Source organism: Lissotriton vulgaris, chromosome 1_2 (genome assembly GCF_964263255.1).
Source record: "Lissotriton vulgaris chromosome 1_2, aLisVul1.2, whole genome shotgun sequence".
In the NCBI taxonomy this organism is placed as follows: domain Eukaryota; kingdom Metazoa; phylum Chordata; class Amphibia; order Caudata; family Salamandridae; genus Lissotriton; species Lissotriton vulgaris.
Window position 1 is genome coordinate 66,362,581 of NC_141686.1, and position 25,922 is coordinate 66,388,502.

The window sequence follows — 25,922 nt, forward strand, 5'->3', positions numbered from 1 at the left end:
GGTATCGTGGAACACATGAACACTCTTTCGCTCTATAATCATTTCAAACCAGAACGTGGAGTAACAGAGGACACGTGCACTTTTGAAATATTTATTATTCAATGCAAGGTTCTCAAACGCAGTATCTTATATAATACAAAAATACATATTATAAGAATCAGAGCTATCAGCATAGTTACTAGTCCATAAAAAGCAAACGGTGATTTCATAGTATAATGCTAAAATCAATAGAAATTAATAACACCTATTTCTCGTACTCCCTAATTAGCATACTATATTATATCTAAGAATGTCTCATTTGGGTTTTAGCAGGGCGGGCCCGTACCTCTAAATGTCAGGAGGAGAGGATCACATCATCTGCTGCCTGCTCTCTGCATGCGAAGCATCATCAAGTGTGTTTTTGCATTCTCAGTAACTCTATCTTAAACCCGCTAAGAGCCCAATGTTGGCAGCAACTATATTTGTGTTATGTCTAATGTGGTGCGAGGATCAGGCCTCCCAGCAACCTTGTGTTAGGTTATTCTTAGAGGGTTCAGCACTCAGTGTGCAGACAGTGTACCAAGTGCACCAAGCACGACTGATATCAGAGCAATAACATATTATTCTCAAATAAATCACATCTTTCGTCTAGGTTAAAAGCTACAATAACAATTATGTGTCGTGTGCAAACTGAAGCCGAAGGAAAGTATGTATTTTAAACATTTAATAAACTCATGCTAACTTAACACAGTATATAGAAAAGCAGTAACTATATGACACTGTGTCGTGTCATTTCTCAGTCATTGTGTCACTGCTCAGCCACTGTGTCATTGTTCAGCCACTGTGTCATAATTCAGTCATTGTGTCATTGAGTCCATGCTCAGTGGTGGTGTCACTGTGTCATTGCATTATTGTTCAGGCAAGATGTCTTTGAGCCATTGCTCTGTCATTGTGTCATTGCGTCATTTCTCATTCACTGCGTCATTGTGTCATTGCACAGTCAGTGTCATTGTGTCATTTCCTAGTCACTATGTCATTGCTTCATTTCCTAGTCACTGTGTCATTGCGTCATTTCCTAGTCACTGAGCCATTGCGTCATTACTCGGTCACTGTCATTGTGTCATTGCACAGTCACTGTGTCATTTGCGTAATTTCTCAGTCACTGTGTTATTGCACAGTCAGTGTCATTCCATAATTTCCTTTTCACTGTGTCATTGCATCATTTCCTGGTCACTGTGTCATTGCATAATTTCCTAGTCACTGTGTCATTGCGTCATTTCCTAGTCCTAGTCATTGCTCAGTCACTGTCATTGTGTCATTGCACAGTCACTGTGTCATTGCGTCATTTCTCAGTCACTGTGTCATTGCATCATTTCCTACTCACTGTGTTATTGTGTAATTTCTCAGTCACTGTCATTGCATCATTTCCTAGTCATTGTGTCATTGCAGTCACTGTGTCATTGTGTCATTCCTCAGTCACTGTGTCATTGCATCATTTCCTAGTCACTGTGTCATTGTGTCATTTCTCAGTCACTGTGTCATTGCTTAGTCACTGTACCACTGCGTCATTGCTCAGTCACGATGTCATTGTCATTGTGTCATTGCTTAGTCATTGTGTCATTGTCTAGTCATTGCGTCACTGCTCAGTCACAATGTTATTGTGCTTAAGTCACTGTATCAATGCATCATTGCTCAGTCATTCCGTTCACTTTTTAGGTCTCGCCTGAAACAGAGCATGCGCTGTCTCTTCGAGACATTTAGTGAGTGGCTTTTAAAAGTGCCACCAGAGGCTTTTGCTGGCCTACAGCTTGCGTACACGAGCTTGTGCACGTGCACAGCTGCCATCTGTGTTTTTATTGCTGAAATCAGGCTCCTCTGCATGCACTACCCCCCTGCCTTTCCCCCCTCCCTTCTGGTCAGCTTCATTTGTGTCTTCTAGCTGTGAATCATGCTCCTCTGCTCGCACTTCCCCCATCCCTTCTCCCCAATTTCATTTGTGTCTTCTATCACTGTGAATGCTCCTGGTTCCTCCAGGCACACACACCATCAGTCATCAGTGCACGCCTCAACCAGGCACACAAACCACCAGCCGTCAGTGCACGCTTCCACCAGGCACGCACACCACCAGCCGTCAGTGCACGCTTCCACCAGGCACACACACCACCTGCCATCTGTGCACGCTTCCACCAGGCACACACACCACCAGCCGTCAGTGCACGCTCCCACCAGGCACACACACCACCAGCTGCCAGTGCACGCTTCCACCAGGCACACACACCACCAGCAGTAAGTACATGCTTCCACCAGGCACACACACTACCAGCCATCAGTGCACGCTTCCACCAGGCACATACACACCACGAGCCATCAGTGCACGCTTCCACCAGGCACACACACCACCAGCCGCCAGGGCACGCTTCCACCAGGCACACTCACCACCAGCCGCTAGTGCTCGCTTCCACCTGGCACACACACCACCAGCCATCATGCACGCTTCCACCAGGCATACAAACCACCAGCCGTCAGTGCACGCTTCCACCAGGCACACACACCACCAGCCGTCAGTGCACGCTTCCACCAGGCACACACACCACCAGGTGTCAGTGCACGCTTCCACCAGGCACACACATCACCAGCCATCAGTGCACACTTTCACTGGGCACACACACCACCAGCCATCAGTGCACGCTTTCACTGGGCACACACACCACCAGCCATCAGTGCACGCTTCCACCAGTCACACACACACCACCAGCTGTCGGTGCATGCTTTCACCAGGCACACACACCACCAGCCATCAGTGCACACTTTCACCAGGCACACACACCACCAGCCATCATTACACGCTTCCTACAGGCACACACACCACCAGGCCGTCAGTGCATGCTTCCACCAGGCACACACACCACCAGACATCAGTGCACGCTTCCACCAGGCACACACACCACCAGCCGTCAGTGCATGCTTTCACCAGGCACACACACCACCAGCCGTCAGAGCAGCAGGCAGGCTGTTCTCAGAGTTTCTTGGTAAATATGTGTTCGATGCCTGGGAGGGGGTGGGTCGAGTTTCCTTAAACCATGCTGAGTATGCAGGTGCAGTGCATGAACTCCTGTGTGAGTGAGTCATACTGCCTGGGGCTCACTCACTCCACACTTGTAAATTGCACCTGCACCAGGCTTTTTCTCATTTGGAAAGTTCGGCGCATGCGCACAGCTAGGCAGCCTCCACACCCCCAGGAATGACTGCTTCCTACAACCAGAATGGAAACACCTTTCAGAGCAATGAAAACAAGTTCATCTGATGCAAAGAACTGTTAACAAAAACCATGTCCAGCTATTGTAGATCTGGCAACTTAAACAAAACAGCAACAAAAAACAAACAAGCATTGGCATAGCCAATAGGTCTCGCTTTTTGGACCCTATAAGTATTTAGTTATGTAGCAAAATATCCTCGGTGCACAAAGACCAACTGTTGCATGCCTAAACACTTATAAGGTCCCAAATGTGAGACCTATTGGCTATGACAATGCTTGTTTATATATATTGTCTTTCACTTCGAGTCTCTGTTTCCACAAGCACAACCACTGCAGAGCCTGGAGTAAGCCTTGAGGCGAAGGCGCTCATTGAAGCTGTTTGTGGACAGAGAAATATTCCTGGACTTTCCACCTCGGAATAAAGTCCTGAAATATCACAGAAACCATCTCTAGACCCAACAGTCCTGATGCACACGCAGAGGCGTAACTTCTATTGGTGCAGCAGGTGCAGTGGCACCAGGGTCCAGAAGCCCAAGGGGCCCACTGAACCCTGATTCTTGTCGTACTTCAAAGCCAGTTGTCCATTTCCTTGTTTGCGCTAGTGCCCATAATACACTGGCTCCTCCACTGTGCACATGCTCGCTTCAGCATACTCTCTCATTTGCATGCACCCTCGTGTCCTCTCTTGTCGCAACTGTCTTTAAAGCATACATTTATGTAGCTGTGCTCACCTCACCAAACAGCTCTCTTTTGTACACATTCTACCACTTTGCCTTTCTTTTCTCACATTCTTAACCCCTTCAATACATAGCTTTACTATCTTGTTTACTTTAGCATGAAACTCTCTCTTATACATTTTGGCTCATATTTAATCTCCCATGTGCATACCTGTTACAACACTCATCTTTCAATATCTAGGAATTTACTTCAGTATAGAGCACCTTCTTCTACATTGTGTCTTCAAATGTAAAATTTTCTCAAGTACATCGATATGTTTATCACCTGCAGTTATCGAACAATATTGCAGGAGTGGGAGCCTGTGCATGTTCTCCACCCTTGCTGTGCAATACTACCAGGTCGAGAACATGCTAAGTGCGCATGACCAACCCTCATGTACACTTATGTGCACCAACCACTCCTGCCCTTGCTGGCTGTGACAAGAGCCCAGCCCCACTGAGCCACGTAACACTGCCTCAGTACGGAAAAATAAAATGATAATAACATGTTTCATCATCATTTCATTTTTCCTTTTTGCACCGCTCAAAGAGCAGTAGGGTGGTGCTCCTCTGCCTTAGCGGAGGAGCCGCCACTCCTCCCTAGTCTTGATTCTACCTCATGTCTCATACTTCCCCCCTGCATCTTCCTCTTTCAGGTTCTTTGTCATCCTTGTTTTCGCCCTTCATCTTTGTTCTTCTATCTTTGTCTTACTTCATCTTTCTTGCTGCTTTTCCTGCTATTCCTTTAAGTCAAAGTCTGATGATGAAAAATAGGCCCCAGTCTCACTAAATAAATGCTAGTATCGAACACTGGCAACCATCAGCGCAAGGTAAAAACTGCAACTCTCTGGACCTGCTTCCTGTCAGTCAAAAGCTTTTCCCTTCTGCATTGGATGGGGTGACATTTTTATAACGCAGGTGAAATCTTGTGAATTATGCAAATGTTGCATAAGGCGCAAATTGTTTTACCAATTGCGATTTTTTGTGTAATTTTCACTCACGGAAGAATGCTTCAAGTAGAAAGTGACTTTTATGTGCAAGTAAACTCTCATGCACAATTTTCACACATAATACCTTCCAACTTCATTTACCAAAATACATAGAATTACATGTAAATTTGGCATATTTCCTGAATGTATTTCCCCAATTTCACCCACTCCTGCACAGGCTCACTTGTGCATACTTCTCTGGTCTCCTGCCACTTAGCCATTTACTGCACAAAAATCCCCATCCACAAATGGACTGCAGAGATCCTCAGAAATTTGCTCTTACTGTGTTACGTCAGCATTTGGTGCAAATTTTTTACTTTCTAATAATTCTTGGTTGCAGCCTCCCTGGAGTACTCAAATGTGTGGGGCCTTCCACATAGGGAAATGCAGCAAGTCTGCCTTTCTGAGCGTAGAAAAGTGCTGTTCAGAGTTATTTGCACAGATTAACTGTGTTGTTTGTCTCTCCACTTTCCTGATGAGAAACCCGTTCTGCCTCACCTCCAGCAGTTTTAGTCCTTTCCATCGCGGTTCCCATCCTGAAAACGAATTTACTTCTGACCTCAGCAGAAATACATTTTAGATTAAGGAGATTGTTTTCCATCGTACCACTCAGCAGTAATAAGCAAATATATCACAGAAGCATTAATTTACATTTTATTTTCACTTAAGTCAACACATGTAAAAATGTTGATTTACTATTTATGGCTTTTTACTGAATCTTTTGCTAATGTATTCCAGCCCTGTAGCTTTGTAGAAAGATAAACTTTAACATTTATAGCAGTGACCTTTGGATGTGCTAGGCCGAAACTCTTGTAGTTTTTGTATAGTAAGGAATCTGGTGAGCTAAAACTATACAGTTAGTGATTGCATTTTATTGCAGGGTGTTGTGTTTCCATAGCAGTTTACTTGAGTGCCTGTCTTTTACTTCAGAGCTGCATTGACCTGAGTGAAGGAGTGCTCCAGCTGAAGGCCCTGGGCCAGGACCTGCCTTTCATAGACCTCTCCCAAGATCATGACGGCCAATGAGAGGTGAGGGGTGTGGTCAGTCTGCGAAACCCCAGTGGAGGTGAAGTCTGAGCGGAAGACCAGATGCCTGAGTAGAGAAAATCCAAGGTGTTGTCAGGAGACACTTCTCCGTTCCATTCTTCGCACGTGTCATGGAATTCTAAAGGCCGCTCTTCTGCCAGAAGCAACCAATGGGTCTCCCTGAGTGACACGTAGTCACTCCAACACTCTGCTGAGTGTTGCTGATGATGTCTTACCTTTTGTTCCTTCATCTTTAATTCCTCATCACCTTCTACTGATTTCTGCTTCTCTATGACTTTTCACTTTGATCCACCACAGAGCACAGCCCCTTCTGGTAACGCTGCTGATCCATCCAGCGCAGCCGGCTTCCAAGAGGCTGCGGGCATAAGTCAGCCGCCTTCTTGCACCTCCTTCGAAGAGTGTTACCGGATTCATTTCCTTTCCTTCTCAGATTTACCTGGAGAGTAATGGTCATGACTTGTCCTGTGTTATGTTCATTCTCTGATGGTTAGTGGTTCAATGTCTCAGATGACAGGTGATTTCTCTTCAGCTTTACCAGTGCCTCTACCAGCTCTGTCAATGGGTTCTCAAGGATCAAACATGTAAAAGATGGTTCTGGGCAACAGAAAGCATGGCCTGGCTCGGATTGTTCATCGATACAGTGTACGCTTCGAGACATAACACTCACTTAAAATTTGGCTTGAATAGGAAGGGTCAACTATTGTTCAGGTGTTAGCTCTACTACAATAGCGTGGATACCTCCAGACATGATGTGATGCATTGAATCAACATCACAGCAGCCTCTACTGCCACAGTCGCCAGCTCACCATGAAAATGTCCTAGTCATAAAGTGTGGTAAATGTATTAAGACACCACTGCCTCTTGTGGGACTTTACGAACACAGAGCCCAACTAGGCTCATACATTTACTTAGCGACCTAATTAAAAAGTCTACATGTTGCAAAATCTGAACACCCCTTTGAAATCAGCACACGCACTGCTTTTTTTTAACACAAACTTTATTAGCGCCTTTTTTTTAACACAAACTTTATTAGCGCCTTTTTTTAACACAAACTTTATTGCATTTTCTTTTTCATGACAAGCAGTGGGCTTTACAGGAGAATGATTTCCATCAAGCGAATGAAAACAATAGAGTGGAGTCAATAACACATATTAACACCGCGGGTGTTGGCCTCTAAGTTCCTTTGCGACAGAGCAGATATAATAAGAGAAAACACAACAATTACATATTGTAAACGACCCCCACTTGGATCCTAAACCAAACCAAACCCCTCTATGTGCCACCTGGGAGCCGTCGCTCCGACCCGGAAGGGGGTTGGGGTGTCCATGCAGGTGCAGTGCAGTACAATGATGGACCTCGTGAAAAGCGGGGCTGATGGAGCGTTGGCCAACATGAACCCCCGAGGGGCGTAATCAATGCCGGACCAATGTGCACAATCTCATTGCGAGCACAGACTTCCTCCTTGAGCTCTCCTTCAGTCTGAACCTCAGTATGGTGGTGGCATAAGTGCTGCATTCAGTGACATCATCTTAGGCTTCGGTCTTAAAGATGGAGCTCAGAAAAGAATTAACTTCTTCCATCTTTTGTTGGAGTAGGTACAGTAACATATTTGTTTGCTTGCATTGTAAGCATAAACTCACAATTTTGGACTGTCCTTTAAAGTGTTTTCAAGTAGGACGGATTTACTGAATTGTACAGTTTGTTTTCTCAATTCTTTATGAACAAGCAGATGTGCTCAAGTGTCGGTACCGTCAATTGTGGAACAAGGGACCATGTTTCTAATCCAAGTGCTCCTTAATTGATCAAAATGTGGGATCTGTTTCTTCAGAGTTTTATATAGGGCAAACTTGACCCAAAGGTATTGGGTATCAGAGCGTGTTACCTGACCACCAGTTGCTTACACAAGGACACATTCATTTTTGTTAGGCACAGGGAGGTTAAGTGACTTGCCCAGAATCACAGGATGCTGAGCGTCATTGCCGAGATTGGAACCTGGTTCCCCAGATTTTAGATCGACCACCCGATTGTTGGCTGATCTCTTTATTTTGTTGTGTCCCATTCCCTTTTCTGCCAAACTTGAGTTTTTAAAAATAGGCTAACACCACCCCCAGTAGTAGGCACTGTATGAAAAACGGTATTTTTACATCAAAAAGTACTTACTAATTGTACTGATTGAGTATCACCTCTAACAAGGTTCTGGAATGCCTGTAAAGCGGCCTAGTTAGGAGTTGTTTTCATAACTTTAGTACACATTTACAAAGCCTCAAATTATTCAGAAGACCATGCCAGGATGTCAGTTTTGCAATGAAAAGGGCTTCTTCCTCATCCTGTGTACTCGTCACTGAGAGGAGTACCCTAACCTTGGTATCGATCAGTGACTTCCTTGTGAGAGACACAGTATTTACCGCAATTTTATTCTCTGCACAGCTCCTCAATCTGGCACTCTGGTAAATGACTTGAACTATATCATCAATGTACTTACTCAATTCCTTCAACAGATACAAATCTTCATCAATGAAATGCATTCCTCTTTGTGCCAATGGCTTGCTACGTGGGATCAACTCTGCCTTCAGAAGATTTAACGTATAGTTGCGAGCCCATTCCTATCGTGTTATTTCTGTTCCTATTTGTGTGTAATTTTCCTATTTGCCTCCTGTTCTAAGCTTTACAAAAATGTGTTACCTTTTGACTTAAGGTTGTTGTTTATGTATATGTTGAGGAGCTCTCTTTTTTTGATGACCAACTTTTGCCATTGAATTTCATAGCCCCCAGTGAGTATTAACCAAATTAATGGGTCTGGGTTGTGGTTGATTTTTCTATCTTTCCAAATTAATTTGCTTTGCATTCCTTACTGGATCTGCTGCTTCTGTTCTGTGACCATTCAGAGCTTCTCCATTTTAGTGTGTTTTCACAGTTTTTGTGCCCGTCAGCATCAACTTCCCAGCATTTTTGTCTGCATGAATTCGGACTTATGTAGCATGCACCTAGTTGTTGAACAATATACCTCTACTTAAGATTGTGGGGAAGGAGTGGTTGAATCTTTTGTCACCAGAAAAAGGATTCTCCTCTAGATTAGTCGTGGAGCCAAGAGGTGGTCTAGGCTTCTTATGGGAGGTAGACCAGAAGCCATTTTCTCTTCTTAACGAGCCACTTCATGAATGAATGAATTAGTCCAATATACATATCAGAGGAGAACCAGATGCTACCTAGAGTAACCAATGCACCTGTCCTTTCTTCTGATAGTATCAAATGATGCTACGGTAGGAGTGTATATCACATAGACCTTCGTGCAAATAATATGGTATTCGATCGGGGTGAGTTGCTAATCATGTTGCCTCAAAATTCAGGACTAGGCAAAAAGCTCACAAAATCCCTCTGTGGCTTTGAAATAAATTCTATGAAACATGGTAAAGAATATACACTATCAATAAAGTTACTGCACAAATCAATTTGCAATGAATTCTACCCGCTGTGGGAATCATAATGCCTAAGAGATAGCTTCGCATAGTAGTGATCAAAGAAGGACGATCACCCTACACCAACATGACTAAGGACTCTCTGGAATCCATGCTTGCTTTTTGTAATTCACTCCAGACTTTAGGGGTAGCTATTTACTCTGGACTTCCAAGGACTGGCATTGTATCTTGGGCATCAACAAAATGCCTTGTCTTTTTGGCCATTATACGTCAAGACCAGTCTTGAGTCCTGTCTTGTTGCATATCTCTATTTTTGTTATCCCTTTGGGCCCTAAATCAATAAGCAAGGTGCTGTCTCATTATATCCCGATTAAGCATGGGCGGAAAATCCGTTACGCTCGCGGATTTTGCGGATTTTCGGGAAATCCGCAATCCGCGAGATTTGCGAATTTCCCGCAAAATCCGCAAATCCGCGAGCAGCGGATTTTGCTCGCGCTGCTCGCACTGTTCGCGTGAGTTCGCGCCCCGCGAATAAGTGCAAAATTGCAGAAATACGATCTTAGCAAAACTGAAAGTAACTACTTACCAGGTTCAAAAGTTCAGGCACATCATTAGTAGCCATTTCCTGTAGTGCTTCCTGAGGGGCCCCTCCAGAGTTCAGTTGCCAGTTGAAACTATTATGTGACCCTGCTCTGAACCTCAGAATAGTTACACATATGCCACAAAGGTCCTGAATTACAGCTAAGGGAGACAAGCAGGAGCCAGGCTGGAAGTTAAAATCCATTAATCAGCCCCTAATTCATTATTGTCAGTTGGGGCAGGGCAGGTGTTGTAACTAATTTTGCAACAATGAAAGCACTTAGCAAGTGCAAAAGATCACTAATCAGGGCGCACTAAGGAAGCAGGTGCCAGCTAAAAAAATATTCTGTGACACATTAATCAGCCCCAAATTAATTCAGGTCACTTGAGGCAGGGAAGGTGTGCTTTGCTTTGCCGAAAATAATGTACACTGGACAACCAGAGGGTGTGGTGATGAAACAGAGGGTGGCATGGGTGGGCCAGAGGGTGGCATGAGTAGTCAGAGAGTGGCAGTGGTGACAGAGAGTGGCAGTGATGAAGAAGAGTGTCCCAAACAGGCTGGACACGTAGAAACAACAAGTTCGCGAAACTTGCGACCCGACAGGTAAGTTCGCAATTTGCGAAATTGTAAAAACCCTCGCGAACTGGCAGAAACACGGGCGAACACAAAAAAAAAAAAATCCGCAAATTCGCGGGAATTCGCGGATTTTGCGGATTGCGAATCCGCAAATCCGCAAAATTCGCGGTTGCCAATCCGCAAAATCCGCTCATGCTTAATCCCGATGCCTTTGCGTGAGAGGGCATGATTGAGTGGTATGTCAAGGGAAAGGGACAAAAAGCTGACCTGTCCGACTACAGTATGCAAATAAAATTCTTAAGAATGGAGGTAATAGAAACATGGAAAAAAATGTTGGCTTAAATGTAGAATATAAAAACAGTGCTTAAAGCGCATAGGAGGTGTTAATCTTTGGAAATAAATATATTTACCAGCCGTTTCTGCCCTTCTACAGATTTATGTTGCAAAGCATTTAGAGATGGACTGTCAAAACTTTAAAAAATAATATTTGTTTGACTAACTTTTAAATAACATTTATTAAAGTCGCCTTCATTGTGTTTTTGTGATGCTTACTTTGAATCCTGCCATGCGCATGCTTTCAATGGCAGTAATTGAGGCAACCTATAAAGAAAATCGGACATATATTTATTTATTAAATAGTATGGCCGGTTGTAAACTATGAGACAATGGAGGATATGTACAATGAAGTGGCAGAGCGTGTCGTTAGCCTCCTGGGCTTAATGACACACTCCGCCTCTTCGGAAATGCAAGGCTGCACCATATTTACAAGAATGTGGTGCAGCCTTGCGTTTCCCCCAGTGATGGCGCTAAGTTGTAGGGTGTCTGTGTGCAGGGGAGGATCGGTTATGTGTAGGAATGTGTCCCTTCCTGCACATAAAAAATCCTAAAATGCCATTTTGTAACTTTCATGTGTGCTGCTTCATGCAATTGCAATGACATTTTTTAAAAAGGTTTATTTATGTACTGGAAGGGGCATTTTGCTTTTTACACGTGTGCTGCACATGGCAGCTAACATGAAAAAAGCAAAAACGAGGAGAAATAATGCATTTCTTCTCGTTTCGCCAACTTAAGGCCAGGATTTTCCTGGTCTTAATTTTGCGCCACCCTTGTACATGGGGGGCGGCATCAAATACAATTGGTTTTGTGGTGGAACACCCACCACAACACCCACTGCATGCCCCTTTCACGCTAAACATAGCGTGAAAGGGTGCCCTATGTACAAGGCAGCGTTTAGCCACGTTAAGTGGCTTAACGCTGCCTTGTACGTAGGGCAAGGCCCCTATCACCTTGGGAAAGTCACAAAAAGTGATTTTTCCGTGGCAATAGGGGCCTGTACATATGCCCCAATATTTCTTCTTCTTCTCTCAATAGACTCCATGCTTCACAGTTTCCTCGCTCACAAATCTGGCCATATAATAGTGCAATATGACTCAAGGCCTTGAAAACACACCGCTTAATCACAGTGAAATCTATAGATCTTTTAAGGACAAAACCTGAGCTGAAGGTTGCCTCATGGCTGCCGCTTGATGTGCTGTAGCCATCATCCTTTGGTAGGAGTAGCTTGTGCTAGCCTTGACTTGACTGTTCCAACTCCTGGCCGTGGCCTTGCTACCTTAAGTCTCAGGGGCCCACCACCATACCGTACCCTACATGAGTTAAGCACCTCAACCGCAAATAGAAAATTGTTTAAGGCGTGAAGCTGGAATTAGGGTCCAAGTGTGTGTGATGTCATTTACACCCCTCTAGACATTTTGGCGACGATTATCATTGGCAAGAGTAGAGGGGAAGACCAATGAGCTGTGATTACCTCAGCAAATCCATTTGCCCAATCACAGTCCTTTTCATTTATAGTGTTTTGTGTGATGAGCGAATGAGGGTCGGTAACACTTCAATGGCTGACTTTACATGGAGCTTATCCCCAAATAACAGACTGTGTGTGGTATTTACTCTGCGTTAATGCACAGCATAGCTTATCAAGGGTTTACCATTTTGGGGCTGTGAATTCTGTTAACTTTGTGAACTGTGAAGAGGGCTTTAATGCTTTGAACGTTTGTTAAGGATTGAGAATCATGCAAGCCAGAGGTTCTGTGGCCTTCAGTCAAAGACACCAAAATAGACTTTTTTGCCTAGTTTGTCTTCCAAAATGATCGACCAAATAAAATGAGATGAGAGAAGGGGGGCATCTGACGTCACATTGTAACCCCATAGTTTAACGCTAACTTGGAACAGCCCTCTTACCCACTATACAAAGAACGAACAGACTGGTATCTCTTGTATTGCTGTTTTTTTTAACTGATCTCAAAACACCAGTCTCGGCCTGTGCAGGTAAGAGCGGTGGGGCGGTCGGGCAGGGTAGGGGGATTCCGACGGACGATGACGAGGGGAAATTATTTGTTTCATTGTCCCTCGTCATCGTCTGTCGAAATCCCCCACTACCGCTCTTACCTGCACAGGCCGTGACTTCAAAACACTGTAGTTAAAATCCCTTTTACAGTTTATCAGTAATAAGAGAATGACACTTCCATCCTATCATGGGTAATATATGCACTTGGGTTACTATGTGCCACAAATTTCAGGTGACTAATATTTCACCATGCTAGCTCAGAGAAATGTAAACATGATCAAACAGACTTTGTTAGCCCTCTTTGCTTCAAATACTGGCCATCTCGCACATATCAACCATCCTCATGTCATACAGTTAACTTCCAAGCCTGCTTGTAACAGCATTTAGCATTCTGGGACTTCCAGGCCTCACATGGAATGGGACAAGTGAAGCTGTGGTATCTAGTAGGCTTGATGTTGTTGGCTGAAAAACCAAGAATGGCTGAAGTCAAAGTCATGACGCACCACAAAGATCAGCGGTTGGTCAAATGGATACAGAGATGCTTTAAGGTGGAGAATATCTGACGAAAAAGAGACAAATCGCCAAAGGGCAGTTAGTATGGCCCAATCCCAAGAACAAAATCTGACTAAGACGGTCCTTCAATCTCACATACAAATGCATTCTGCTGAACATTTAATTTATGCATTGGTTTGTAATTCCCACAGTCCACTTAATTTTAATTTTGAAAAAAAAACGAATTCTTCAAGTTAGGTTACTCCAGAAGATCCATGATTATTTCCCAAAGAAATGCAGCTGGTGGGTAAGGGATAAACGGGACCAAGGAAAACCCATGAAAGACAGGTTTGCTAGATGTAGAGTGACTTTTTGTTGCCCATTTATGTATACCACCTTTTGTTGGGTGCCGCCATGTTGCTATGATTTAGGTGATACATTATGTTCGAGGCCTACTTCTTTTCAACAGCTGCTCAAAAAATGGTAGCCATCCATGGTTGCCATTTCCATCGCTGCAACACTTCTGCGTACTATTGTTCCCATCCTCTGCTCTTTGTGTAGCTAAGATGGCTTCTAAAAATAACTCAGCACGCTACCCCGCCCCTCCACTGTCATCCCTCCTTGACTACAATGTTAATAAAGACTATTTTTTGCAAAGGTGAGTTTTGTGGCTTCTGTTTTGTTTTGAGGGATCAAGGCAACGCTTATTTGTACCTTGAGGCCATTTCAACCTTCCATCAATGGAAATGGCAACAAGAGGGGTACTTGGAGGGGAATTTTCAGAAGCCCATTGAGTTTCATGAGGCTGACTTTAGAGGACTGGTGGTCTCTGCAGTGCGATAAAGACTGTCCTCACGCGCTACACTGGAATGATGGGCATCACTCCAGACACGTATGTAATCATGTCTTCTATAATGCTTTCCACCATTTTCTACAATTAGTAAAAGCTGCAAATGACAGATGTTACTACAGCCTAATTTAATGGGAAATTAGTTTATCTAGGTTGATCAGGCTATGTAGGTATTCAAACTCATGACCTCTAGATAACCACATTTCTCAGCGATAAACAGTTAACCCACTGAGCCATCCTGCTCACTGGCTACCATCGAGGACCTCTCAGCAAATCCCCTCTTTTTGGCAGCCAAAAGTCCGTTAGGGGAAACGTTTGATGCTGTTGTGGTTCTGAGAAGACCAATGCTGGGTACTAACTCAATCCCAGCCGGGTGAGCTTACCCATTTACACTCTAGCGCTTTTTCAGAAGTTATTGTTCAATCCTAATCCATAGATCTGTAGTAACCCTGCAGATATCATGTTATTCCCCTGGAGAGTCCGCCTGCTTAACGCATGTACTGTCTCTAGGTGAAATACTGGGGGAAATTGGGAATTACTGTGGGGATCGGGAGCAGAATTACCAATTGCTCCAGTAATCCCTCATCGTTAAGTAGTGCCTCAGTATCACTTTAATATGGTTGGTAATTACCCCAGCTCCTTGGATTTGCAAGAACTCTTGGTATTGGTATTTCTGCAGGGAATTACCAGCTGCATCATCAGGACTCTTATAATTAGGCCGTAGGTGCCTTTTTTCATTTTAATGACTAAGGGCCTTATTATGATGTCGGGCGACGTCGTCAGTCCTGACCTCCTAATTACAATGCGACAGTACATGGTGCGGTCGTATTGCCCATTTCTCAATGGGAGTCATAAACCGGCTGAAACAAAAGCTCCCATTGAGAAATGTGAGTCTGTGTTCAACCCTTCACCCGGTGGCAGGCACCTGAAGGTGCTTACCACAAGGTGCAAGGTTTAACAGGGGGGCACCATAGGTACCCTCTTGGTCCCCAACCAGTGGCCGAACTCAAAAGAGGGACCTGCTAAGGGCGCTAAGACACTCTTTCCGACAGGGTTTCCATGTCGGAAAGTCCGACACAGAAACCCTGCTGGAAACCGTGCAACGTAATCCAAAAGGCGGAAATGCCTTCCAATTGGATTATGGACCAGTCAGAAGCCAGCCGGAATGACCAGCTGGTTTAAATTCCAAACAGCTGTATCATAATCAGCCGATCAGAATTGAAACTGATGATTTTGGCCGTAAGGCCTCTGACCTAATCGTAATAGGGTCCTAAATTTGTTTTGGCTCAAAGGTCTGCCTACCACGGCTTTGTCGGGTGTCTGACATTTGTATAGTTACATTTTATTTTAATTTAATGCCAAAATGCACCCTAATTTGGTTACATTACTGGTGGAAAATTACTCCTTGCCATGTGGTTATCACTTTGATCTGCAGTACATGCAATCATTTTGGTGGAAGCTATTTTTATTTGATTAGCACAGCAGCTTGGATACAAAACAAACTTTTGAAAATGCCTTAAAAATGCAGTGAAGTTATTGAAATTGCACAGATGTTACAAGGGTAAACAGCCTTTACTACGCTGCTGAAACTGCGCATACCTTTACTTCACAAGCGTTACTACGCTTGTGATGTTACAACGCGTACCATTAGTACGCAAATTGTAACATCGCAAGCGTGTTACTACGCATGCGAAATAATGGTATATGGAAGGCGGGATTTTCGATCTCGCATTTGATTACTCTAGATCTAAATCCCCACTTAGGTCGACTGAATCTTTGTTGCCTGTCATAGAGTAAAACAATCTACTACCAGGTTAAGCAAACCAATAATTGGCACGACTCTGAAGAACCACTTACCACAAATCAGTTTTAAAGTTTTATTATAAAGCCAAAGATAATTGAAGATACAAGCATCTCAATATAAGGTTCAAAAGGTATACTGGCACCAACACAAACATGAATTCTCTGAGCGATCTTAGTCGACAGAAAAATACCACTAAAGCCAGTTCAAATACTAACAGGTTTGCAAGAATAGACACAAGATGTAGCTTAAGCGTCATTTACAAAAAGAGAAAAGAATCAGGTTAGACTGTCCCTACACTAGACTAAGTGACATCCCTACTTAACAGAATCTTAAGTTAAAAAGGTGTCAGCCGTGGTGACTTCCAAAGAAGTTCACTCACTTTCCCTTAGTCTCTGATGTAAATCTGTGCATTGCAGTCATGCCCTCTCTGCCTACCCATCCGCTCTCCAAGGGTCCTCAGGCCATCTGCTCTAACTCCACTCCAGGGTGCTGTCACTAATACAAAACCACAAGTACAATTGAAACGCCCCTCAGAGATGCCCCTCACGTACGCATCTCACATGGTTTCGGTTCTGGCTTTTTCCATACTGATACTCCTCTGGGCCTCTTGTTAGCGTTGACCTTGCTTCCCAGGCTTCTTCTCGGCTCGCCGGTACCCCCCAGGAAATTCCTGGATCCTCCTCCAGGCCTGTGCCTGTCTCCCCGGACAGAGTTCTATTCATCACGCTCTTGATTGAAACCCCCTCGCACCTGCAAACAGACACCCATGGATTGGGCCCCAAATTCCAACCTCCAGCTATCTATTCAAGTCATAGAACTTCGAACACGGTTGACAATTTATGCTTAACGAGACTCGATTCTAACTAACACGTGCAGATCAAAGAAGCAGCTTTATTTTTCCAGGCCTACTAAATTACTTGCAAAGGCCTGCACTCTGTGAACCTTTATTTCTTAAACTAAAACAATTTCTAACCTATTACTCTCTGATTATATGAAACACTTCTATAAAACATAATATTAACATATGATCAATTATTCTGAATAATATCAAATCCATCTTATGCGAGATGTAAAGGCACGTTTTCGTTCTTCATACATTGCCATGAGGCCTGCACATTTCTACGTTTAGCAGCATCACATTTTCTTCTGCAGCAGCTACATAACATGGAATCTGATAACACGAGTATATGCATTTCTATATATTTTCGACACTTCTAAATGCTTTAACTAAATTCGTGCATCTAACTTGTAAATATGGTGCACTTATACATTTTTTCTCAAATTGTGCTCTCTCAGTTCCCCCCTTTGATGACCTCTAGGGGTCATCACCATCACAACACCAACATTGAGTTGAATCAAACAGAACTTGTTGCAAGGCTCCCCCGCTTTATCATTTCTAGAGCCCTCAGACTCCTGTACTGGTTATCTTGCATCGCAGCTAGTCTCTGCTCCTGCTCTCTCATGGATCTTTGCAACCTATTTGACCTATACCATTGGTACAGCCTCACTAGTCCCCACAATATGATTACACAGATCACTATTATGATGATAGGTTTCAGAATGTACCATACAAAGCGTTTCCCTAGGTTGGCAAACCAACCTCCAACTTTACCCATTCCGTGACCCACTTTTTCCCACACATTTACTTTTGACAAATCTTCAATTTCTTGGTGTATTTCAGTTATATTTCGTATGTACTTCTCAAGAGGTTTTGAATTGTCTGGAATGTAAGTGCAACATTCCTGGACCTTCAAGGCCTTACAGACTCCGCCCTCTTTGGCTAACAGAACGTCTAGAGCAAGCCGGTTTTGAAGAACCATTGCCCTTATCGATTGCATCTCTCCTTCCACCAGCATTAATGATCTAGCAGTACTGGCAGATAATCTATCTACAACTGTTGCCAATCTCCTGATCTTGACATCATTCAGTATTAATCCCAAAAGAGGGAACATAGCACCAAACACATCTCCAACTACCTCAGCATCTCCTACATCTCGTCTCCCTCTTTTTGAAGTTTTTCCCTCTATGATTTCAAAATCTTTAGCGTGATATATTTTGGGGAAGACAATTGCCAAATAACATGAACCGTACCAATTGTCAGGTAGTTTCACGTAGGCATTTCTTCCACATACAAAATATACATTCGGAATCACTTGCATTCCTTTTAAGAAGTCTTTCGAGTAATATTCTAATTGGAAGGCATGTTCACAACTTACTTCTCCCACAAACACGTTTTCATAGTAGGTTTTACCCCTATATATACATAGTTTCCCTTTTTGTGTTCGATCTAAAGCTATTGGGCCATTACTACCCTTTCTTTTGTGTGACTTTTCCTGCTCGGTCCAATCTGTTTTCCATTGGCCTGAAGCCTTTAGAATTTTCTGTCTTCTGTATCGATCATCTACTTGCCCAATAAACTTTTTCTCAATTTCTGATACTTTGCAAGTCAGATTATTTCTTCGGGCATGTGAAGTATCTAAAGTTCTCCAAGGAATGAAAAATTTCCCTAATCTGTCCTCACTCTTATAATAGTCCCACTTATTTAGGTGCTTATAGTTCGGGACTTCAGGTAATACTGCATCAAAGTTTGAAAAATAATATTCAAAGCTATCTCGTCCATAAAATATGCTAAGCAACAAACTACATGTAATCCCATAAGTCAATGGGAGATGATGATATCTAATACCTTCGTCTACAGAGGCTGGCAAATGCATACAGACGTAGCAGTCCTTCGCCTCCATGACGTCAATATATTCATACAACAGCTTGGCATAAGCGTTTGACTTAAAGTTTCCCTGTGACTCATCTACATGTAATCTACGAGCTTCTGCTGCTAGTAAAGCCTTCTCCTGTATTGCATTGTCCTCCTTTTCACCAGCAGTAGTAGGTTTTGATGTTACCACAACCTTTGCTTCTGTAACTTTCGTCTCGTTCTCATGCCCCACTCCATATGATACAGTGACTACTAAAACTATAAGAAGAATAACTCCCGCTAAAAGTGTACCTATTATACATTTCGCCTTGCGGTTCGAGTTGCCGGCCTCCATGTTCTCTAGATAGTGTAGCTTTTAGTCTCTTTTTCCAATGTAAAGTCTTTTCTCTTTATTTCTTCAACAGTCTCTCTTTATTCGTTCAGCCTTTCTTGGACTACACCTTAGGAAGCTGGCAATCTCTTTTTGAAATCAGTCTTTAGAACCACGGCAACAGACAACCCTAGCCCTTCTCCGTCAACTAAATGGAAAGGTCCCTAAATTTTTTCTTCTTCCACTCGGCGCTAGGTTATCTTCTAAATATAATTTATTTACAAAGTCTTTAGGTGTCTACAATTGTGCGTGTTCCAGCGGCTCTAATAGCGTATTCTAATATTTCTAAACGAAGAATGGTCTCCTCGAGTGTCGATACTGTTGTACCAAACGTCGGAAACTCTACTCTGTTTAAAACTAGTTCTCGTATTCTGCTCAGGTAGGGAGGATTGGGGATAGTGAGTGTTAGTAACCCTTCAGCTTCAACTCCAGGCACCAACAACGCTACTTCCAGCTTTATGATGGGGTCAGTGCTGATCACTGTCACTTCCCTCACCCTCCCGGATCTCTGTGCACACGACATCTGATGCTAGGTAGGTCCACTCAGGAGTGGCGTATCTTCTGCAGGGTACACGCACCCTCCTTGTTCTTCTTGGACCCTCCGCTTCTGAGTTCTGTGCACCTTCGTCTAGGTCTGAGTCTTCGGATATAGGAGCAAGGGTTCTCTCTGGAGTTGACTTCAAGCTTGGCCTCTTCCGTCTTTCAGGCCAACTGGTCTCTCCACGCCTTGTTCTCCTGCTTCTTGTCCTCACACCCGACTCTTGATCACTTGCAGCTTGATCAGTGTCTGTTTCGTACTCACAGCTACTTTCTCCTTCTGTGGCAACGTCAGTTTCACTGTCGTCTTGCCCTTCTTCCACTTGGTCTGACACGCTCCTGGCTTCGTCCGACACCCCCACAGCTTGGCTGGTCCCCTCTATCGATTCTTCGTCCACAGCTGGATTTTCATCCGAGAGAGGAGCTGTTTCTTCAAGGGGTGCTGGAACTCTCCGCGTATGGGAGGCGTGAATCCAGTTGGGCAGCCCTCCGACCTTAACAGCAGTATTCGATGTTAAGATGATCTGGTAGGGTCCTCGCCAACGCACGTCTAAGCAATTCTTCCTGACGTGTTTCTTCACCACGACCCAATCACCAGGGCACAAGTCGTGGCACAGGTCTTGGGATGATGGAATTTCAGCAGCCTGCACCTGAAGAGACACAGAATGGATGGCATCAGAAAGTCCCTTGCAATAATCCAGGATTAGATCATTTGTGATATTCAACAATGCTGCAGTTGGAACTGATGGCAGTCTCATAGCCCTCCCCATTAATACTTCATGTGGAGAGAGACCTGTTCTCCTGTCGGGTGTGCTACGTATGCTCATAAGTACTAATGGCAGTGCATCAGGCCAGGTTAGAGATGTCGATGAACATACTTTGGCAATTCGGGACTTTATCGTCCCATTGATCTGCTCCACAATTCCTGAAGCTTCTGGTCGATAGCTACAGTGCAGCTTCTGATCAATATTCAATGCTGAGCAGAGCATCTTCACAATTTCGCTGTTGAAATGAGTTCCCCTATCTGATTCCAAAGAGGCTGGCACCCCGAAGTGCGGTATTAGCTCCCTAAGCAGTAACTTTGCTACTGTGAGTGTGTCACACCTGCGTGTAGGGTAAGCCTCGACCCATCTGGAAAATATGCACACAACCACCAGAACGTATCTGAGGCGGTTACATTTTGGCATTTCAATGAAGTCTAGTTGCATCCGATTAAACGGGCCCCCAGACCTCCCTATGTGACTCAACGTGACTGGTGTTCTCTTTCCTACGTTCAACTGTTGGCAGGTTACACATCGCTGGCACACTGCTTCTGCAGCTACTCTAAACTTGGGGTTATACCACGTTTGCCTGAATACCCGAAGCATAGCATCTCTGCCTAAATGTACCGGGCCATGGATCTGTCTCGCCATTGGACTCACTAACTCATTTGGCAACACTGCCCTTCCATCCGCTGAAACCCAAAAGTCCATTTCGCTCTTTACACAACCTGCGGTTTCCCATGTCGTTTTCTCAAAGTCTGTTGCATTCTCTTGTATGCCCTTTAAATCGTCCCAGGTGTCTACAGTTTCCAACATCATAGTTAACTCTGTCTTTTCCTGTGTCCCTCCTACTTCTACCTCTGTAAAAGAGTATCCTTGCTCTGCACAATAACGTGCGACCTCGTCTGCGTATCTGTTTCCCTGGGACACAAAATCAGCGCCTTTGGTATGAGCTGCACATTTAACAACGGCAATAGCTGCCGGACCTTGCAATGCTTCTAACAATAGTCGTACAAATTCCCCATTTCGAATAGGTGAACCTGAAGAAGTCATGTAACCTCTTTGAGACCACAATTGCCCATAGTCATGAACTACCCCGAAACCATATTGGCTGTCGGTGTAAATGGTGACTCGAATTTTGCTGCCTGCTATACAAGCGTGTGTCAATGCAATGATTTCGGCTACCTGAGCGGAGTGTACTCCTTCCAGGCAAGCGGCTTCCATAACTCCAGTAATGGTGCAAACAGCATAAGCTGCTCTCAACCGACCAATATTGTCTCTTACACATGAGCCATCGACAAAGAAAATTTCATCAGGGTCCGTCACTGGCTCATCTACAATATCTGGTCTCGGTTTGGTGCATAGTTCAGTCACATCAAGGCAATCGTGATCTTCACATTCTTCATCTTCTATGTCACTTGGAAGTGGCATCAAAGTAGCAGGATTCAAGACAGAGCATCTCTTAAGGGTCACGTTCTCCGCGGCAAGAATGACTTGCTCGTAGCGTGTGAGCCTGTTATTTGTCAAATGCTGTGTCTTGGTCCTGGTCATTAACAGTTCCACAGAATGAGGTACATACACCACTAACTGGTGTCCCATTACAATACTTTCGAACCTCTCAATGCTGACACCCGTTGCAGCAACGGATTTGAGACATCCGGGCAACGCTGCGGCTACTGGATCTAAAGTAGCCGAGAAGTATGCAACTGGTCTACGGGCATTTCCATGAATTTGGGCTAGAACCGACAAAGCACAACCTTCTCTTTCACAGCAGTAAAGTAAGAATGGTTTTTCGTAATCCGGCATTCCCAGAGCAGGAGCACGACACAAGTCCTCTCTCAGCTGCAAGAATGCCATCAAACAGTCTTTGTCCCATGGTACCGGATCACTCACCTCCTTGTGCGTCAGTTTTTGTAAGGGTTTTGCTTTCAAGGAAAAGTTAGCTATCCACTGTCGGCAATACCCAACCATTCCTAGAAACATCCTGACCTCTCTTTGTGTCGTTGGCGAATTCATTTTCATGATCGCCTCTATCCTGTCTGGTGACACCTTCCGTTTCCCTTTTTCAATTCTGTGACCCAAGTACTGTACTTCCGTCAGACAGTACTGTAATTTGCTCGGAGACACCTTGTGTCCGTTCTCAGCTAAATGGTTCAGTAAGGTGATGGTGTCTACCTTACAAGCTTCCTCTGTTTCTGACGCAACAAGTAGGTCGTCTATGTACTGGACTAGAACCGAGTTCTGCGGCAGTACTAGACTTTCAAGATTTTTCTTCAGTAGCTGGTTGAAAATCGATAGGCTTTCTGTATACCCGTGTGGGATACTACACCATGTTAATACGCGATTTTCCAGCTTAAAAGCGAAAAGAAATTGGCTCTCCTCATCTAATGGGATTGAAAAGAAGGCCTGGCAAAGGTCTATCACTATGAACCACTCAGCTTGGAATGGTATCTGAAACAATATCACTGATGGATTCGGTACCACTGGACAACATGAAACAACTATGTTATTAATCTTCCGGAGATCCTGCACTATCCTGAATTTCCCACTAGGTTTCTGCAAACCCATAATCGGGGAGTTACATGGACTTCCCACGATTTCCTTCAGTATTCCCTGCTTAATCATGGAGTCGATCACGGGCTTTATTCCTGCAATCGTCTCTGGAGTCAATTTATATTGTGGTGTTCTTGGATATTCGACATTTGGTTTTACCATGATTTTCACTGGCTCCACTCCCTTGATCAGTCCTATCTCTTCTCCAGTGAAATCCCATACTTCGGATGACACCGTATCTCTTAAGTCCCAAGGGAGCTCTTCCACCGTCAAAGTAGGATACAGCTCTACACATACCTTTGAGTTTGCAACTTTAAAGTCGGCATCGTCGTCGTTAGTCTGTACTTCCACTCCCTGAGGTGTGCAGTATATCGTACAATTTAGTTTGCACAATAAATCTCTTCCCAATAGACACACAGGGCTAGAGTCACAGACCACAAACTGATGCTCATCACTTTATTTCCCTATTTTCACTAGTACTGGTTCTGTCAGAGGGTTAGTCATTCTCTTATTTGCGACTCCTACCACTTGTATTGTTTCTCCCGACATTGGCAGACCTGGAACCACTGCTGATCTCAGAGTGGATCAAGTGGCCCACGGTCCACCAAGAAGGTCGTAGGACACCCTGCTACTTCTGCCTCTACGTATGGTCCCCTTTGGTCCACCTCTAGAACTGCCCCGAGGGTGCAGTCTTCTTCTCTTCTCACTTGTTGTCCAGTTAGAGGATCAACATAGTAACACTCTTCTCCTCCTATAACAAGAGGCATCTGTCTATAAGTCTTTCCTCCTGTCGCAATTCTGGGTGGTTGAGGGAACTGGGCTCGACTCGAGGAGCCGGGGTCCCCCCTTTGACCACCTTACCCTTGGGTATCTTTGTCCCCTTTACCGGACTGCCCTGAACTTCCTCTTCCTCAATTTCTAGTTCTCCATTTTCAGGGTTATAGGGACACTCGCGTTTCCAATGTCCCACCTGGTGACACTGGTGACACTTTGTCGTCTTTTTCAAGGTAGCCAGGTCTACTCTAGGTCTCGGATTCTCCTCGCTGTCCCTGTTCTGATTATTTTGTCTCCTTCCCATGGTCCCTGTTCCCTGTTGCTGCTGTCCACCCTTTCCAGCCGACTGCATCTGAACCAACATCAGCTTCTCCTTAAGTTTTTTTGCTTTAGAATCAATTTCATCACTACAATACCTTGCATATCTCAGAATTTCATCCAACGGTTTATTTTGCCAACAAATTAAATGTTGCTGTATCATCAAACAAATATCAGGTCTCAATCCCAAAACAAATTTTGACACAAACTGCCCTATGTCTTTGGGATCCATTACATCCAGTCCACTGTACTGTTTAAATGTTTTCAATAGTCTCTCATAATATTCATGGACTGTCTCCTTGGGTTCCTGCCTAGTTCGATCTATTTTCACCCAATCTATGTCCTGTGGTGGCACCTTATCTTTCAGCCATGTCATTACCCTTTCGTATTTCTCCATGACTCTTTCAGACGGTCCATTTGTCTGAGCATCCCTCTCTGGTTCAGATGTAGGCCATTCTACGCTAACCTTGCATGCTGTCCACAAGTCTCCTGGAACTACGATATCAAATAGGGTGATCAAATCAATCCACAGTACTTTAGAGATTTTTACAAACCTCTCTACCTGCTTGTACCACTCCACGGGGTTCTCTCTCAATTTAGGAAAAGAATTGGTAAATGCAGCTAAATCTCCCCTACTCCATGGCACATGCACATAGCTCCCATTCGCTATTTCTCGCAAAGGGTAAGCTTCCATCCTCTGTAGCCCTTCCTCTGGGGACATCACAATTGTGCTCCGCCTGACGGTTCCTTTCTTGGACCACCTTTCTTCCCACTTATCCAGATCTCTCCATGTCCTTATTCCTGTGATCAGTTCTCTAATGTGTGTTTTCAATCCAATTGTTCTCCTCTCTTCGAGGTCCTGATCTGAATAATGCAACCTATGGTTACCCTGTAATGCCTTTGTTCTCGACAAGTCTGCCATGTACTTGTCTGCTAATTCAGATAATTTCTCATGTACTGCTCTCACTTTCCGAGTGATATCCTTTGCTATGAACAGTACCTCATCTTGCTCGTACATGTCAATCCTCTCTAAAGGTAACGTGCCATCTATGATCTCATCCAAGTCGGATTTTAAACTGGTCACATCTAGCCTTCGGGCTTTTATCTCAGCTGTCAATGAGTGATTTTTAGAGGGTCCATTGACATCTCTCCCATCCCAGCTCCAAGCCCTACGCCTGGGCTCAGGCGAGTTATGGGGAGTCCTCCCATGTTCCCATCTTTCTAGGTCCCATGCAGTTCCATCCCCTCTTGGCGTGTGATGAAATGATACTCTATTTCCCACAGTCTCACTCTGTCTATTCTGCTCGTTCCCCCTGAATGCATGATAAGGCCCTCCGTTGTTTCCCCTGCTTTCCCAGTTCCCTTGCTGTCTAGTATCGCTCAGCACATGGTAAGACCCTTCGCAACTCCCCATGTTCCCGCGATCCCGCTCCTGTCCTTGATCGCTTGGCGCATGGCGAGGCACCTCGCAACTCCCCATGTTCCAGCGATGCCAATGGTGTACATCCTCGCCAGGTGCATGGTGAGTGCACTTAAAACTGTCTCTGTACTCTTGTGTCCTTCGGTCTCCTTCGCTGTGAATGAGACGAGACACCCTTCCACACTCTGGACTTCTTTCCTCTCGCTCCTGTCCATTTCCATTAAGGAAATGACGTGTAGCTCCTCTATTCTCCTGACTTTTGCCGTCGCACTCCTGGCCGCTTTCACTTGCCCCGCAGTGAGACAATGTTCCATCACCTCGATTTCCCCATTCGGCTTCCGTTCCTGACCTATTACTCTGGGTTCCCGTTTTAGCATCCCACTCTCTCAAGTCAGCCCTCAATTCCTTAAAGGACTTCGGCCGTGGT

The 25,922-nt window shown here is 44.4% G+C and overlaps 1 protein-coding gene across 1 annotated transcript in view; it reads left to right on the forward strand.

Annotated features, from left to right (window-relative positions):
• NRIP2 (nuclear receptor interacting protein 2) overlaps positions 1-12,190 on the forward strand; it is a 447,283-nt gene extending 435,093 nt beyond the window's left edge. The window contains exon 6 of the mRNA XM_086952819.1: positions 5,871-12,190. Within this exon, the coding sequence (XP_086808945.1) occupies positions 5,871-5,966 (96 nt within the window). The 3' untranslated portion in view covers positions 5,967-12,190. The remainder of the gene's footprint in view (positions 1-5,870) is intronic.
• Positions 12,191-25,922: the final 13,732 nt, after the last annotated feature.